This window comes from Alosa pseudoharengus, unplaced genomic scaffold (assembly GCF_046254945.1).
Source record: "Alosa pseudoharengus isolate Yale_2024_CS ecotype anadromous, Long Island Sound unplaced genomic scaffold, YU_APseudo_1.1 YU_APseudo_1.1_scf_9, whole genome shotgun sequence".
Lineage (NCBI taxonomy): Eukaryota > Metazoa > Chordata > Actinopteri > Clupeiformes > Clupeidae > Alosa > Alosa pseudoharengus.
This window is the reverse complement of record NW_027468881.1, coordinates 30,655,790-30,674,182: the sequence shown is the minus strand read 5'-3', so window position 1 is coordinate 30,674,182 and position 18,393 is coordinate 30,655,790. Positions and strand designations below refer to the sequence as shown.

Sequence of the window (18,393 nt, the reverse complement as noted above, 5' to 3'; positions counted from 1 at the left end):
AATCTACCATTGTTGGGGAGTGAAGATGATGTAACACCCAACCATCATACAGGCAATAGGTATAGTCTCCCACTGAATCCAACAGTGTCCTCACGAACCGTCTGACATACATGATTAGCCATTTTTGACGTCTTGGATTTTTCATCCAACTCAGGAAGGGTTTTATTTAAAGGCAATACTTAAAATGATATACTGAGAATAAATAATGTTAACTTAAGTGAGCGTCATTAAGTGAAACGGGACTCGGAGTTTTAAAATGATTTATTCCTTGCCCAGCCTCCTTATTCCTTTAGTGGGATATAATAAAGTTTTGAAGAATGTGACGTCAATTTCAAGATGGCGGCGCCCCACTCCACGATGAAATTCTGGAAACCCGGTAAGATGAAAATATATCTAACAAAAATAGAGTTGTGCGTTGTTTCATGATGTCCCTGTATTCTGAATGTTATCATGTGACTTTACATCACTGGAATAAAGTCAATCAGTTTACAATGCGTGCTATCGGTCATTTAGCAAAAAAGACGCTTTCGTGTTTCGGTGGAACCTCTGCAGTGGTGTTTGCACCGATTTGCGTTCATGCGCAATTTCAGTAACATAAAGTTACTTTAGCAAGTGTAGCTGTGGTCCAACCTATTGTACACCGTGGTCAAAGACCTTTATCCAGAGGTACCGCAGACGCTTTCTCGATGGTCTCAACTAGACAGAGAGAACAGTATGAATTAGTCACGAGTTAGCTGCGTCCTCTTCAAGTTTAGCTAGCCAAGCTAATCTGTCAGCGATGACAATGATGAGGTGCATAGTGTTAGTTTAATAATATGAGACACATTCCCCGAGTGCCGATTGTACTGTATATTTTCTGTTGATGCCATGATACAGGAGCTGATGCTCCGGGTGTTTCGGAGGAGCGGGAGCTAACGACAGAGACCGCTGGCTCCCCAGTTATTTACAACCCTCACACTGCGCTGTCCATTGAGAAGCAGCGACAGAAACTTCCAGTTTTTAAGGTATTTACATGTCTTCGCTGTTTCATGGCTACTATGAATATAAACTGAAATTCGTGCGAGTAACATGCAAAGTCAGTCATCTTCTCATGGAAATTTACCAATTAGGCTGAATGGCAAATTAGTCAATATTGCGCACAGAGGCGCAGTAGTTATCCTCAGTGACATCATACCGTTATGGGCGGTTTTCCCCTCTCTCTCCTCAGCACAGAAACAATATTCTCTATCTTGTGGAGAACTACCAGACAGTGATAATTGTCGGAGAGACAGGATGTGGGAAAAGCACACAAATACCTCAGGTTAGTATTGAATGTTTTCGGTCACTCATGCTGTCAATAAGTCTTACATTGTGCAGTTACTCTCCCTGATGCTGTGTTTAAAATGTCAAGGGGAGGCCTCAATTTTATTAAGATAGACCTTTCATCTAAGCTAGACCATCACCCTCATTTCTCTCTTTCTCTCTCCTTTTTCATTAGTACCTCTTAGAGGCAGGTTGGGCCGCAGAGGGAAAGGTCATAGGAGTGACTCAGCCTCGAAGAGTGGCAGCTACATCAGTAAGTGTTTCTCTGTCGCTTATGCTGTAGATGCAGTGTACCTTGATTTCCCAGCTCGCCTATTGAAACGAGTCTTGATGTATTTATTCCCCAAGGTGGCCAACCGTGTGGCAGAGGAACGCGGGGCACTGCTCGGACACGAGGTTGGCTACACCATCAGGTTTGATGACTGCTCTGACCCCCATGCCACCAGAATAAAGGTATTACTGCTCTTCTAAAATACTGGTCCGGCCTGTGATGACGCATGAAAATACGTCTTCTCATGCTGCTGAAAGCTATATTATTTTGGGGCACATTTACATGGTTTTAATTCTAAGCTTAATTCACCAACTAAATTGTCAGTATGATCTGATGGTGGTGATCACTGATCAGTAGGTACTGTAGCACAATGTAATTTACTGCATTAAGTCGTGAGACATTAAAGAACAACCTGAATCTGTTGACCGCTGTGTCTCTAACAGTTTCTCACAGATGGGATGTTGGTGAGGGAGATGATGGCAGATCCTCTGTTGAAGAAATACAGGTGAGAATTTGTGGGCCTGTCTTTGCTGGCATTACTTTCCAACCTGGACCCATATTCACGAACCATTTTATCTTACCACTAGGAATACTCTTAATCGAATTTAAAGATTTTAGCTAGAAGTTTTCTCTTAAAAGTTATTCACAAAGCCTCTCAGACCTACTCTTAGTTAGGAAAAATGCCAACTCCTAAGATAAAATAAGAGCTCCGTTGCTATGGTTGACATCATTACTCATGCACGAGCTTGATTAAAGTGACCACTTTGATTGGCTGATGATTATAACGTGGGAATGATGGCAAAAACCTCCCCTACGATGTTAAGTGACGGGTGACTGGTCTTTGCTGGTGTGAATGCGTGAGCTACACAAGTACTGTGAAGAATGGAAGATTATGAATAAACAGCCTAAATGAATGAAGAGTAAGATAAAGAAAATAGACTAGTAGCATAATGAAATACACTATGGATTGAAGCAGTATCTTTGCAACATGTTTTAAATTAATCTGTATGAAGACACATAGCCTACAGTCGCAAAGAGGAGAAACAATTTAATTTGATTTACAATGAAACGTTGAAACAACAAAATGTGTTTAGTTTACATGCAATGAATGGTTTTGGTTGTTGGTGGCGTTATTGCATCCCTTAGTTACAATGCACAATTAATCCCTCGCGATTGAGAGCTCTTGTAACCGCATGTTTATTTCAAAGAAATCGGCATCGCGACGTGAAATGCCACAAAAAGAGGTTCAAGATGGTTTGTGAATAGGTCTTATTGAGTTAGGAGTCCTAGACTTCTTCTGTCCCAGACTAGGGCTAAAATGCTTCGTCAATTACTCTTAGTCAAAACAAATCCTAAAGTTACAAGTGACACGCCCATTATTTTTTAGGAGTTTCTCCTAAATTCACCAGTTAGGAGTTTCTTTTAGCCTTAAAATTCCTTGAGAATACAGGCCCAGATCATAATGTTCTCTCAGCTAACCTACTCATTTAAAGAATTCTGAATACAAGATGTTTCCACCCATCCCCCCCCCCCCTGAAAAATCACTTGCCCCATCACATGTCCTTTACATCATCATCACAAATGCACTCTGGCAGTAAATGAATGCCACGAAATGCTTTTCGCCAAAGTTATTCTAGTCACTTGTGATGAAAATGCATTTGTGAGGACTTGACCTCGAAGTTTGTTTGTCTGCAAACTCCTGTTTGTCTCTGGGTACTGATAGCTTTTTTGGTCCTGTCTCAGTGTCCTCATGTTGGATGAGGCTCACGAAAGGACTCTGTACACAGACATCGCCATCGGACTCTTGAAAAAGGTGACTTTGCTGCCTGTGTGTCTTGGAAAAAGCCAGACTTGATTTCATTGCATTAAAAGGAAAAACATTGGAATCTGTCCTTAAAGCCCTTTGTCCATCTGCCCTGTGACAGATCCAGAAGAAGAGGAGGGACTTGCGACTGATTGTCGCTTCTGCTACCCTGGATGCCAAGGTGATTAATTCAGATGGGTTTCAAATGGAAATGGGTTTCATAAGCCATTTGTGTGTGTGTGTGTGTTTAGGGGGTGGTAATGAGTAAAGAGTTACTTAATGCAAGTGTAAATGCATGTAAGACAGTCAGATAAACTGTTTAAGTAAGTATATATACTCTTTTGATCCCGTGAGGAAAATATGGTCTGCATTTATCCCAATTTGTGAATTAGTGAAACACACTCAGCACACACAGTGAGGTGAAGCACACACTAATCCCGACACAGTGAGCTGCCTGCTACAGCGCCGCTCGAGGAGCAGTGAGGGGTTAGGTGCCTTGCTCAAGGGCACTTCAGCTGGTCCTACTGGTCGGGCCTACCAGCAACCCTCCGGTTACAAGTCCGAAGTGCTAACCAGTAGGCCACGGCTGCCCCCATAACACATGAAGCTGTTTGAATAAACAAATGTGTTAAAGCTGTGCTCTATAATCATTGGTTAAAAATGGTTACACATCCTTTGAAGGGTAGACTGTCTGTATTCATTTCAATGTTGATTTATTTTGTGGCTGATCTTTTACAGAAATTTCAGGAGTTCTTCAATCTGAATGAGTCTGGAGACCCCAACAAAGATACCTGTGGCATTCTTACAGTCGAGGGTCGAACCTTCCCTGTGGATGTCTTTTATACTGTCAGGTATTCAGCCTTTATCCCTTTTGTAAAGCTCAAAGTGGATGGATTTATTTTGTCCAGACACACTTCAAGTGTGTAATGATTGCAGAGTGATATTGAGAGGTTGCTCAAAGGGCTTAGACAGTTCAGTTTTAAAGCATTGGTTTTACCAATCTTCTAATATTTGTCTTGTTGGCTTATGTTTTGATGGGTCTCACCTGTGTGTGTGTGTGCCTGTGTGTGTGTGTAAGACTGCGCTTGCTTTTTATGTAGTGTCAAAAGATCAATTATATATGATTCCAGATTTGTATTACCTGCAGTGCCTTGAGTTCATTTTTAGGTAGAGTAGTACCCTTAAGCTGATGGTGTTTTTGTCACAATTGCTGCAAATGTAAGAAAACTGTTGACAATTTGAGGTGCAGATGTGTAGCATTTTCCTAACTTTGTTTGTTTCTCTCTCTCTCTCTCTCTCTCTCTCTCTCTCTCTCTCTCTCTCTCTCTCTCTCTCTCTCTCTCTCTCTCTCTCTCTCTCTCTCTCTCTCTCTCTCTCTCTGCCTCCCTGTCTCTGTCTCTGTCTCTCTCTCTCTCTCTTCCTTCCTTTCTTTCTTTCTCTCTGTCTGTCTGTCTGTCTGTCTGTCTCTCTCTTTCTCTCTGTCTGTCTGTCTCTCTGTCTGTTTTCCTCCCAGTCCTGTCCCTGATTATGTGAAGGCCACAGTGGAGACTGTGCTGAAGATTCATGAGACTGAGGAAGATGGAGATGTGCTGGCATTTCTCACCGGACAGGTTTGTGAGCAATGCCAGCGCTTTGATAATTCATAAGATACACAGCAACATGCTACAGGGAGGATCCAAGCAGAGGAACACTGCAACAACACTGTCTGGCTTAAAAAACGTAGATCATTTTATGAGCTGCTCAACATTGTTGTATTGTTGCTCCTATGTAAAATCTAAATATTCAGAACAAAAACATACAGAGACATAAGAGATTAATGTTACTAGCCTTCCCAAGTGTCACTTTCAACCCCTACAATGTAGAATATCATATCTCGTTCCTGTAGCTTTCACAGGATTACTTTCCCCCATCCTTTGCTGTTGACTGTACACACAAGGGCTTTCCTTACATGATCATCCTCCTTCCCAGGAGGAAGTGGAGAAGGTGGTGTCCATGCTACAGGAGCAGGCACGGACACTCTCTCGCTATGGCATGAAGAAGCACCTGCGGGTGCTGCCTATGTATGCTGGGCTCCCATACGTGGAGCAGATGAAAGTCTTTGAAAGGATGCCCCCTTCAGTGCGGAAGGTGAACTGACTTCAACGCTCACTTCACAAGAAATCATGACAAGATTTCTTAAATTGTTGTATTTTGTGTCGTGTTATCTGCAAACCTTCAGTGTATATATCTTACACAAAATGTGAGTTTATTGAAATGTATTTTAGAATGGAAAACAAATAATTGATGAAGGCACATTAGAGGTTGAGTGACAACTATTTTATGACATCTGACATTGTTCATTATGGTCAATCCCACAGGTGAGTTGAACTGCTGAACCTGCCAATGAGAATCACAGAATTGAGGTTCACAGAATATATATATTTTTTCTCCTTCTGTTTAGGTGGTGGTGGCAACTAACATCGCTGAGACCTCCATCACCATCAATGGGATTGTGTTTGTCATTGATTGTGCATTTGTCAAGCTGAGAGCTTACAATCCTCAGACAGCTATCGAGTCGCTCGTGGTGACCCCCATCTCCAAAGCCTCGGCTGCCCAAAGGGCTGGTCGGGGTGGACGAAACCGCCCAGGGAAATGCTTCCGGCTTTACACCGGTAAGATTTGGTCCTCACATTAAAGGAACACGCCACCCAATGTCAGTAGTAATATATGTTCTTACCTTAACTTTCACGAGTTGAGTCATACCTCTCCCATGTTGGTACGTGCACTCAAACGCTCTGGTGCGCGGCGCAAATGTGTTAGCATGTTGCTATGCTAGCGGGCTCAGACGTAGCCAGAGGGAGGAAGATAGCAGTAATCAAAAACATCCACGTTTTCCCTACTTAAATACAGTTGCACGAGTAGTTGAAAAAAATGTGTAAGGTCACACAACATGAAACGTGACTATTTTCTAAGCGAATAAACAGGAGAACTACAATGTGTGGCGCAATAGCGTTTGGGAGTACTTCGACCTAGTGTAGTAATATTAATTAACACCTAATTGTAGATCCTATCCACCGTTTGCAGCGAAGCGGAATTCTATGAAACATGAAATCACTACCCTTCACAATGCATGTTATAACCATGATTGTTCACAATCTACTTTACCACTACCTGCTACTTTGCTAAGTCAGCTCAAACTAACGCCAGCAGGGCAGGTTGTCTCTATTTATGGAAATGACTGTGTGTGTGCCTCGGAAGGGGAGTGGGAGGCTGAGGGGTTGGCTGAGGGGTCGATCCAGCTCTGGTGGATAGGATCTACAATTAGCTGTTAACTAATATTACTACGCTAGGTTGAAGTACTCCCAAGTGCTATTGCGCCACACTTTGTAGTTCTCCTGTTTATTCGCTTGGAAAATCGCCACGTTTCATGTTGTGTGACCTTACACATTTTTGCAACTGTATTTAAGTAGGGAAAACGTGGATGTTTTTGATTACTGCTATCTTCCTCCCTCTATGGCTACGTCTGAGCCCGCTAGCATAGCAACATGCTAACACATTTGCGCCGCGCACCAGAGCGTTTGAGTGCACGTACCGACACAGGAGAGGTATGACTCAACTCGTGAAAGTTAAGGTAAGAACATATATTACTACTGACATTGGGTGGCGTGTTCCTTTAAGCCTAGAATGCGTAGACCTCTCACATAATGAAGGAAATTACTGGTTAGCAAATTTTAGCTGGGACATCACCTGTGATGCGTGTGTGTTTGTGTGTGTGTGTGTGTGTGTGTGTGTTCCAGAGGAGGACTACGAGAAGCTGCCCCCATCCACAGTGCCCGAGATGCAGCGTACAAACCTGGCGCCGGTCATCCTGCAGCTGAAGGCTCTGGGCATAGACAACGTGCTGCGCTTCAGCTTCCTATCGGTACGCAGTCCAGCCCAGGCCAGCTTTCATCTCAATGCTACTGGACACCTACTGTTGGCCTTTCCCGCTAATGTCAGCACAGCTTAGCCACTGTAGGAGAAGGGATGCTTAACTCTGTTGAAGCATCATGACTGGTTGATGTAGTTGGGCCTTGTGAAAAGTTCATAGACAGATTGTTTTGAATTTCTGCTCATCAGTATTACCGGTAGTGATGATGATTAGAGAGACGATTCACTACTACTAGTCCTATTAAAGTTATTTACATCAACTTAAATTAAATTCAGGTATGTGCTTGTGCTTACATTTACATTTATTAATTTATCAGACACTTTTATCCAAAGCGACTCACAAAATAAAGATTAGCATACAAGCTTCAATGCAAAGGACACCTTAGGTAACAATAAATACTACTACCAGAGGATGAGACCTTAGGTAACAATAAATACTACTACCAGAGGATGAGACCTTAGGTAACAATAAATACTACTACCAGAGGATGAGAGTGAAGAAGTTTAAAGACTAGTTAAAGTGGAGTAAAAGGAGAAGGAGGTAGGGAGGAAAGTGTGCGTGTGCGTGCGTGCGTGCGTGCGTGTGCGTGTGTGCGTGCGTGTGTGTGATGTGGTTGTACTGGTGTGTGGGTAGAAGTCCAATCTGTGTCTCTTCTCTTGTCCCCAGCCCCCTCCTGCTCAGTCCATGGTCCAGGCCCTAGAGCTCCTCTATGCACTCGGGGGTGAGGAGATGATGATGATGCTCTATTTACTCTAACTATGGCCACAGAAATGGTCACACGCCAAATATGTGATGGAAAAATGTACTGAAATTAAAAATTTTTTATACATGTTGATGGTAATCTAAAAAAGATTAGATAATACTTACTTATCCTATTCTAGTATATTTCTCTTTGATTAAATATCCTTGATAAAGTGATTGGCAATGAATGTTGTCGTCTCTGCAGGTTTGGACCAGTATGGCCGCCTGACTGACCCTATGGGCGTACGCATGGCCGAGTTCCCCTTGAGCCCCATGTTTGCCAAGATGCTGCTTGAGTCGGGCAACTTCGGCTGCTCCAAGGAGATTGTTACCATAGCAGCCATGATGCAGATCCAAAACATCTTTGTGGTGCATCCCAATCAGAAGAAAGCAGCAGTAAGTCCATTTGCATTGTGTGTGTGTGTGTGTGTGTGTGTAGTAGTAGTGTTGGTAGCTCTCTTACTTTTGTTTCACACTGTCCTTTTTTCCTGCTTCTTCTGCTTCTTGTTTGTCTGTGTATTTTCCCTGCTCATGTTCCTTCTCTGTCTATTTTTGCTTCTCTCAGGGTCCTACCCTGATCATAAGTGTGTGTGTGCGTGTGTGTGTGCGTGTGTGTGTGTGTTTGTTTGTGTGTGTGAGTGTGTTTTATTTACCTGGCAGACGGGTCAGCAGAGCTCCATGATGGAGACCTAATCTGTTAATGTTTGGGGATGATCTCCGTTCTCTTGTAAAGTTCCAGCTGCAGCGACTGTCAAGCGTGACCTCTGTCGTGCCAGCTCTGTTGTCTTGTGCCAAAACCGCTCTGTCCTGTGACCTTCCCACAAGCCTGATTTGCTGTGTGTGTGTATCTGTGTTGTCTTTGTGTCTCACTCTACCTGCTTGCCTCAGGCCAGGGAACACAGGAAGTTTGCTGTAGCTGAAGGTGACCATCTCACTATGCTCAACGTCTATGAAGCCTTCATCAAGGTATGTGACTACCAGCTGAGCAAAATAACAAGTGGGAAATAGACTGGACCAGGATACAGACATGTTTTAACTGATTACATCCTCATAAATAAATACATAAATAAAGAAGTTGTTTCTGTGAATTGATTGTAGAGCCATTTTGAATGTCCCAAAGCAGATTCTGTTGTTTGATAAGGAGACCAGTAAAGTCATACCATATGAGTAGTTCCTGAAGAAGGATTGGATTTCTTTGCCTGGTTAGAATATTGAAACGCATGTCAGGGGTGGGTCTTTGTTGGCATAGCCTTGTCAATGCTGATTTTCCACATTTCTGTGGCACAATTTCAACTACCAAGGTTATTTTTCAGACTGAACTCTAGTCACATAATGTCAGAAGCACCTTTGACTTGGCTTGACTACCTGTCAACCTGTCAACCTGTCCTGTCTTTGTGTGTTGGCCATTGGTGTCCTCAGCACCAGAAGAGTTCCCAGTGGTGCCAGGATCGCTTCCTTAACTACAAGGGCCTGATACGGGCTGTGACCGTCCGGGAGCAGCTCAGGCGACTCATGAACAAGTTCAAGGTGCCACGAACCTCCAGTGAAGGTCTGTGATCCTCCTCCATCTTCTCTCTCTCTCTCTCTCTCTCTCTCTCTCTCTCTCTCTCTCTCTCTCTCTCTCTCTCTCTCTGTCTCTGTCTCTGTCTCTGTCTCTGTCTCTGTCTCTGTCTCTGTCTCTGTCTCTGTCTCTGTCTCTGTCTCTGTCTCTGTCTCTGTCTCTGTCTCTCTCTGTCTCAAATTCAAATTCAAATGTGCTTTATTGGCATGACTCAGAAAATAGTGTTGCCAAAGCAGTAACATGACAATACAAACAGATAATATTTGTTTTAAGGGGGGTCATAGAAAGGAAACTTATAATACTAAACTAAAAGAAAGAAAACTTATGTGTAAAAAAAAAAAAATAGTAACTAAATCCAGGTTTAAAGGAAACTTAAACATGTATTCTTAAATCTAAATCTAAAGTAAACTTATTTAAAAAAATAAATAAATAAATAAATAAAAAAAATATATACTGTATGCACTTTTTTTATGTGAAGTTTTCTCTTAAAATGTGGCAGGACTGTAAATATTGGTATGCTAAGTGGGCACATTTATCTATTTCTCCCAGGAGGAATTGTAGTTTTTGTTCATTGGTGGCAGTCATAAAGCCGGGACAAGTGATCTCAATTTGTGGGTAGAATATAGCTCTTAAGTGTTGATAATTGGGACATTCTGTGAGGAAGTGGCATTCGTCCTCTACTACTCCAGTATTACAGAATTTACATATTCGATCTTCACGAGCTATCCAGGTTTGGCGGTGTCTACCCTTTTCTATTGCAAGGGAATGATCACTCAGTCGATACTTTGACAGGAGTTTTCTATGACGATGGTTTTTAATTTCATTTAAATATGGTGCCAATTTGTAATCAATTCGAATAGTTCTGTAGCAGTGTAGCTTATTTACTTGTTCGATTTTGCATTTCCATGTGTTAATGTAGTTTTGTTTTGCTGTGTTCTCTACTTCTTTTGCTATTGAAGCAATACTTGAGCTGCAGTTTTTCAGGTCGTGTTTTTGTATTATGAAGTTTAAGGGGTCACTCTCTGGGTGTTCACTCCTCAGCTGGGCTCTCTCTCTCTCTGTCTCTCTCTCTCTCTCTCTCACACACTCTCTCTCTCTGTCTCTCTCTCACTCTCTTTCTCTCTGTCTCTCTCTCTCTGTCTCTCTCTCTCACACACTCTCTCTCTCTGTCTCGCTCACTCTCTTTCTCTCTCTCTCTCTCTCTCTTTCTCTCTCTCTCTCTGTCTCTCTCTCTCTCTTTCTCTCTGTCTCTCTCTCTCTCTCAATTCAATTAAATTTTTCAATTCAACAAGCTTTATTGGCATGAATGTAAATTTTACAGTGTTGCCAAAGCATTCAATACAACAATAACAGTAATATAGATAATAATAATAGTAATACTACTACTAATAATAAGGATAATAATAATAATAATGAAAATAACATCTGGCTTTTAAATGAACAGAAAAAAATTATAATAATTAAAAAAAAAAAACTATTATTATGTTATTGATCATGTAACATGGGTTCTGTTCATGGAGGTTCTCTCTCTCTCTCTCTCTCCCTCCTCCTCCCTCCTGTCAACCATGTCCCTGTTATGTATTTCTCTGTGTTTACTAAGAATCTCAGATTTGGTTTTGATTCCTCTATTCAGGTGACCCGGATGTGATCCTCAGGTGCATTGTTTCAGGATTCTTTGCCAACGCTGCCCGCTTGCACCATTCTGGATCCTACAGGTGGGGCTTCTGGGATTGGCGGATTCGGCTTGTACTGCCAGTGGCACAGTATTGTTGGTTAAGGAAGGGTTTAGCGTCCCTCGTCCACTAGGTGTAGCTGTGACACTGCATTTGAGTTGACTGTTTTAGACGTGTGTAGACGCGTGATTGGCATGAAGCCGTAAAAAGAAGTCAGGCCTCTAAATGGGCTTGGAAGTAGCCCAGGCTAATCTGCTTGTAGCCTATGCAGCACAATGCATTTTGTGCGGGTTTTATGTTTCATTCAATCGTTCAATGTATGGCCCGACGCTTACTTTATCACAATCAGTATGGCCCTCTGGGGAGGATAATTGCCCACCCCCTGGCCTAAGGTCTCCATGACGACGTGTTGAGATTGAAGTGATCTGCGTCTCTTCCCTTTTTCGTCTCTAATGCTACTCAACATTTTCTCCTGCTTTCTCCTGTCTCTCTCTGATTCATTTATTCTCTCTCTCATTTACATGTTCCCTCCTTTGTGCTCATGTCCCATCCACTCTCGTTCTTGCTCTCCTCCAGGACCCTGCGGGATGACCGGGAGCTGCACATCCACCCCAACTCTGTCCTCTTTGGGGAGAAGCCCCCCAAATGGTCAGTACCCTCCCCGTGGATGTGTGGACATAGAAGAGGCATAAAACTTTCATGTGTTTCATTTACCTAATCTAAGTAGTTACCCAGTGTGTCTGTGTCTGTGTCTGTGTGTGTGTGTGTGTGTGTGTGTGTGTGTGTGTGTGTGTGTGTGTGTGTGTGTGTGTGTGTGTGTGTGTGTGTGTGTGTGTGTGTGTGTGTGTGTGTGTGTGTGTGTGTGTGTGTGTGTGTGTGTGTGTGTGTGTGTGTGTGTGTGTGTAGAACCCAGTAGTTAGTCCTGTATACTCTTGTACTCCTGTCAAAGCTGAGTCCAGGCTTAGTGTGTGTGTGTGTGTGTGTGCAGGGTTGTGTTTAATGAGGTGGTGCAGACCTCCAAGTACTACATGCGGGACGTGACTGCCGTGGAGTCTGCTTGGCTGGTGGAGCTGGCCCCTCATTTCTACAAGCAGGCCAAGGTAGGGAGGAGGGAGGCAGGCACTCAGAAGTATGGATATTTACAGTGAAAACACAAACATTGGGCAAAGTTTGACATGTAATGTGTTTTTGATTTGAGCAAGAAAAACATGTTCTGGAATGTACTACCAAATTGTTGTGAACTCTTATAAAAAAACAATCATTATACAACTAACATTCTTCTTTTCTCTCTCTCTCTCTCTCTCATCGCTCCTTTTTCCTCCTCATCTGTCCTTTCCCTCTCTCCCCCTCAGCATGGTTCACTGGGAAGCAAGAGAGCTAAGGTCTTCTGAGCAGACTGGCCATCCCTGCTGCCCCCACACACACACCACATCAGGTGCTAGCCCACTCCTGAGAGAGTTTATGGGTCTTGGGCAGACGAAGTTACACACACACACACACACACACACACACACACACACACACACACACACACACACACACACACACAAAAGAAGAAAGCTGTGTGTGGGCGCAGCAGGCAAAAAACCTCTGAAGTTCCTCCGAAAGAGACACTGTGTTGCCCCAACCTCGTGTATATAGAGATGTGTGATATATATATGATCTATTTATGGCATCATTCCCACTCTTCTGAACCCCTCTGTCCCCACTCATATGAGTATATGAGTATACACCGTAAGTAGAGCAGGCTTAAGTCCAGGGATTTGAGGTTATAAGCCATATGCCCCTGGCCATGAGCATCTTTTAAACTTTATTTTTTTAATAACAGCTTTTTTATTCCGTTCTGGCATGGCTTGATAGTTGAGGACCGATGGTAAGGGAATTAACACAAGAACTGTGAGTTATTTTTTAATTTTTATTTCCATCCTCTAGCATGAGGCAGTGTGAGTGAGTGGTCAGTGACGACAGAGAGAGAGAGAGAGAGAGAGAGAGAGAGAGAGAGAGAGAGAGAGAGAGAGAGAGAGAGTGCTGGAGAAAGAATGAGAATGGCAGGTACGTGACTCGACAGTGAATGTACCATGCATATATATATATATCCCAGTAAATGGGGGGGGGGGGGAGTCATTGTAGTAATGACCAAAATTCTCCCCAATCTACCACTGTGTTTTACCATATTCAGTGGCCTTTTTGTAACCATTGTGTGCCAAATATGTGAAATGTATTTGACATTTCATGGTACATGTTACCATGGCACATGAAATGGACAAATAAATTGTAGTTACAATTGCACAAGAAGCAATCAAAAGGAAAGTGCCAGTTTTTTAAAGCGTGCTTGAAAATGAGCATTTAGATCTGTGGAATGCCTCAAAACTGTTAATTTGAACATCTTTCTGATATGTTTTTCTTTCATGCATTTAGTCTGTTCCCAATGTCGTGACTTTTTTACTAAAGTTTTATTTTTGTTCAAGACACCAACCCATGTGTTAATATCTCACTTATAGTCAGTACTTTTCCTCTTTTCTACTCTTTTCAAAGTTTTTTTCATTTTTAACAGTTCCCTTCATCATGTCGGACACTCCCTTTTTCCTTTGTTCTTTTGGCCCTGGCGAAACTCGATTCTCGGAAACCATATGATTTTTAGGGAGGAGTGAGCCAAATCAAATGGTTCTGATTTTTAAAAATTTATTTGTATTTTTTTTTAGCTCCAATAAAACCTGCTTTCATTTCAGTAAGGTTAGCATTATAACTTTATTGGTAAATGTCTGCATGGTGAAATATATCAGATTAGATGTAGCGGTCACACCACTTGATAGCCTTAGATGTAGTTCTTACAGAACACCGCAGATTCTGGTAGGCTGAGGTCAAATACAATCAAATTAGTCAAAATATTCATTGTTGCCACATACTCTTGCATGTGCGATGAAACTACAACACTTTGAAGCTCACTAGTAGTTTTACTCTCATAGTTACCACTCGTTGCCAACAAGAAGAGGTGTGTAGAGTCATCATTTGTAGAATGTCTGAGCGCAGGCAAAATGTTATTCTACAGAAGTACAGAATTATAGTCAGTGAATTCTATTAAGATCCACTCATTGCCCAAGTGTGTTAGACATATCTTCAAATAAAGCCAAATGGTCATGCATTCAACAAAGGGGTGTCGTTTTCATTTTTCATCACAATGCCTTTTGAAAGGGTTACTAGGGTTACTATTCAGATGAAGTGAACAGTCTGGTATTCTAATCTGTTGTACTGTTGATCAAACTCAGCAAATTGCTCCTCACAATCCTCTAGCTGTCCTGTGAGTGTGAGTGTACAAGCACTAGACTTGTTTGAGTGCAGTGTTGGCACTGTAAATGGGTGATTATCTAAGAGGCTCGGGCGCACGCTTTTCTAGCCAATCCACCTTGTTAAGCATGGAAAAGGGGTTAATTTCATTGACTTGAGCTGAAATATAAAATATAAACCCAACTGTACCTCTAATATTTCTATTTTCATTGTGTTGTATGTGTTGCCACTTTTTTTGTAGACACTAGTGTTTTGCCAAGTATTTATTTTACTTTTCCTCCCTTACAGAAACTGAACCCTTAGCAATGGGGATTTGTATGGAGTGAGTATAGCCTAAATAAAATGCTTAAAGTAAACTCTACTTAGTCCATTTTAGCTCTACTTAGTCCATTTTGGGGGCGCAGGGTGGCTTGGGAATTGAGGTGGCCACATTTCCCGGTGTAGTTTTCTATTTTGGCCAGAAGATGTCAGTGTTGACATTGCTATGGAGGGACAAATGTTTCACATTTATTTTATCGTTTCACACACCAGGTGGAATTGGCATTGTCTTTGTTAATAGGCATTGGGAAACACTTGAGATTTTCAGTTCACAGGCTTGCAAAGTAGAGGAATTTTCACTTGGGAGTTGAGTAGAGGGTGTTCTAGTTATTTTGGGATTATATTCACTGTTGATTTAGTCATGGTTACAGTAATTTCCTTGTAAATGCAATGGACAGTAATGAACTGTGGACACCTCCTAAACATTTAGGAAACATTAAATACAAATATATTTCTACATCCTGCTGTGCATTCAATTTGTCATTTGATGCTCCTGGTTCAATCTACAATGTGTTTCAATTAGGAAGAGTCAGTGAAAGTAAATGAGATTGTGTGTTTGCGTATCTGTGTGTGTGTGTGTGTGTGTGGTTTTGTGTGTGTGTGTTAAGGTAAATACCCATTTTCCTCGAGTGGCAGCATAAAAAAGTGTGTCTGAAGAAAGTGTGTCTCGCTTAGGACTCCAATCGCTCTGCGGAGGAGGGAAACAGCTTGTCCTCAGGACTCCCACGGGACAGCAGACGATGGCCACAGCGATGGGGGAGCACAGCCCAGTTTTAATCAGCCCTGACCAGCCCACAGCACAAGGCAAGAGGGGGTGGCAGCGGTGGTGGGGGCACTCTGTAGGTCATCTTAAGCGTTGGTCAGTGTCCCTGTACGGCACATTCAATTTCCGTCCCTACTGAATTACATGGTGGGCCAGTCTGGACAGTGGGCTCCTGCTAGTGTTATGACAAATCCCATTCAGCCGCTAATAATGGAACATATCACAGACCCAGCCCTCCTTAGACCCTGGTCTGGCCTTGACTGGGCCTCGAGCTGCCAAGATAGCCACCGCCTACATACCTTTAGTCACCAGTTAATTTCTCATTTTGAAAACAATATAATTCAATGGCAAGGTTTTCCATTAACTTTAGAAGTGGTGTGCTATTGCATGTACACGTTTGTGTATAAAATAATTGCTTAAAAGGTAGAAAATGCGTTTAAAAAAAAAAAAAAGGTTTAGACCATCTGAGCAATGCTATCTATATCAATTGCTGGGAAAGGATAATAGCTAAATGATTAATGCAGCGCTCATATATTAAACTGGGCTGTTTTGTTTCCTTGGAAATGTTTACATTAAGGGCTTCCTGATCCTGTTTTTGGTTCCACATCAACAGCCACATTTGTTGTGCAATCATCAACATGCAATGAAGGCTGACAGCCATAGCAATTAGTGATTAATAGATGCCTGTGTTTTTGATGACACTGCAATATGCTCCGACTCCGTGTGTCAATGCCAGTATTTTGGGAGCCTGGTTTAAAAAATGTTTTACACGTTTGCCTTGCCATGGGAGAATATTTAACACTTTTTACATGTCTTTTGTGAGAGAGGGGGGAAGTCATGCATGCAGTGTAATTAGTCCTGCTCAAAGTTTACAAATGTTTTGAATGAAAACAATCCAGTTAATTTTTCTCCTTAAAGCCAGTCAAGGGTGAAATGGTGCCTGTGTCACAACAGTCTTTAAACAATATTGATATTTTGGTATTGCATTAAACATACAGTTATATGTCAATTAACACCAGCAGTGTTTCTGTGCATCTGTTTAGTACCAGCTCCATTTTAGAAAGACATTTCCTCAGGGTGAGGAATATATTATGTTTGCTATGATCTATTCACAGATGACCAGAAAAATAGACAAAGGGTTAATAATTAGGATGTGCTTAAAAGAACATCCTCTGTTGTGACTAACTAAGTTAATGCTAGTTTTTGGTCTTCCTGGAAAAGAGTTAACCTTGTGTACTTGTAACCTTGTGACTGGCAAACAGAGTGTTTCATAATGGTCTCCTTTCACAAGACAAGAGTTAATGCCATTAACCAGAAATTCATTAAGCAAAGAAAACATTTATTTTGCAAATACAGTGGATATCCAGGATATGTTATACTTGTGTACATACATGCGGTTGTGTGTTTTCTTCAAAGAATTGCCAAGCAGTTGCAGAGGTGCCGTGCAAAAAGGGAAGGAGTGTGTTGCCAAGGAAGACTGTGAAGTGGGAGGAATTTTTACATCTGTGCTTGCGCCCGGTACTGTTTCAGGCAGGGATGCAATCAGCGGCTGATGTTCCCCGAGTCCCCCCCCCCCCCTCCTCCCCAACCCTACGCCTACACCTCCCTCACACACACACACACACACCCCACCCCCCTGTGACAAATTGAAAGTGTCTCAGTCTAGTTTATTGCCCTGATCAGGTCAAACGAAAAATATTGGAGGTCCGCGCGAGGAGACAGTCCCGTCTACCGCAGATAAATGGACTGATCATTTCTTATTGAGAAACAATTCCTAAAAGGTAGTTTACAGCGTGACTGAGGGGAAGCTCTGATCTGCTGTGCGCTGGGAGAGAGAGAGGGAGAGAGAGAGGAAAAGAGAGAGGGAGAGAGAGCGAGGGAGAGGGGGCTCTCTGCAGCCCACTGCTCCCCACCCTGACCCTGCCGCCCGGTGCCGGGATTAAATGGATAGAGAGAACGCCCGTTTCTGATGGCACTACTCCTCCACCCAGACACACCATTTGTTATGAAGTAGGGGTCCTGATGAAGTGTAGGGAGAGCTTTTCTCTATTTATTTATTTATTTATTTTCTTCACACACACCTCCCTGCACCCCCCCCCCACCTCCTCCTCTTCTCTCTTGTTTCCTTTACCCAGCTTCTCGTCCCTCTCTCTTTCTTTCTCTCTCTCTCTCTCTCTCTCTCTCTCTCTCTCTCACGCTTGCTCTCTTTCTCTCTTTGGCGGGTGAGTACAAGGCCGGCCTTCAGACCGAACACTCGAAATGGATGGAAGGAGGCGATTGAATTTTACACTCCTCTGGTCATGATTAATGTCCTCGGGGTCTCTGGCTGATGGTTTGAGGGGGGGGGGCGGGGGTGGATGGAGATGGTGGTGGGCTTGTGTGTGCTTAGGCCTTTTGTCACCACAAGGTGGTGCTCCTGCTCTGCTGCTTTCAGGCCCAAACTGGAAGACTCTCCTCCCAGGTCATATGTGAAAGTGTGACTCGTGATGTGTGTGTGTGTGTGTGTGTTAGAATGGGAACATGGGGGCAGGATGGTAGCAGTGGTGGGTGCGGAGGGAGGTGAGAGATATGGTCCTTTTAAAACAAACCCCTTTTAACTCCTCCTCGGTCCTAACTCAGTGTTAATAGAAAATCCTTCTGCTCCCACTCCCTCGCCTGTTATTGCTTCATGGTCTGCTACCCAGTGTGTGCTGCCCTGGTGTAACTCGGGAGAGCCAGCCGTAAATGTCAGTTTATCACTTAACCCATTGTAAAAGGGTTGAAAG

At 42.7% G+C, this 18,393-nt stretch overlaps 1 protein-coding gene across 1 annotated transcript; it reads left to right on the top strand.

Annotated features, from left to right (window-relative positions):
- Positions 1-211: 211 nt before the first annotated feature.
- On the top strand, positions 212-15,324 carry dhx35 (DEAH-box helicase 35). Its single transcript, XM_076275982.1, has 21 exons — positions 212-376; positions 877-1,004; positions 1,208-1,300; positions 1,478-1,555; positions 1,651-1,755; positions 2,017-2,078; positions 3,317-3,386; positions 3,499-3,558; positions 4,116-4,228; positions 4,891-4,987; positions 5,346-5,504; positions 5,818-6,028; positions 7,154-7,278; positions 7,954-8,008; positions 8,234-8,424; positions 8,917-8,994; positions 9,448-9,577; positions 11,223-11,304; positions 11,839-11,910; positions 12,251-12,362; positions 12,615-15,324. Exons 1-21 carry the CDS (start codon positions 337-339, stop codon positions 12,651-12,653), a joined length of 2,100 nt encoding a protein of 699 aa, XP_076132097.1. The 5' UTR covers positions 212-336; the 3' UTR covers positions 12,654-15,324.
- The last annotated feature ends 3,069 nt before the right edge of the window (positions 15,325-18,393 follow it).

Excerpts from the sequence above, each read along its gene's own strand:
- dhx35 (XM_076275982.1), top strand. The coding sequence starts at position 337 with ATGGCGGCGCCCCACTCCACGATGAAATTCTGGAAACCCG. Across the intron at positions 4,229-4,890 it reads GATGTCTTTTATACTGTCAG|TCCTGTCCCTGATTATGTGA; the intron begins GTATTCAGCCTT and ends TTTTCCTCCCAG. Across the intron at positions 12,363-12,614 it reads ATTTCTACAAGCAGGCCAAG|CATGGTTCACTGGGAAGCAA; the intron begins GTAGGGAGGAGG and ends TCTCCCCCTCAG.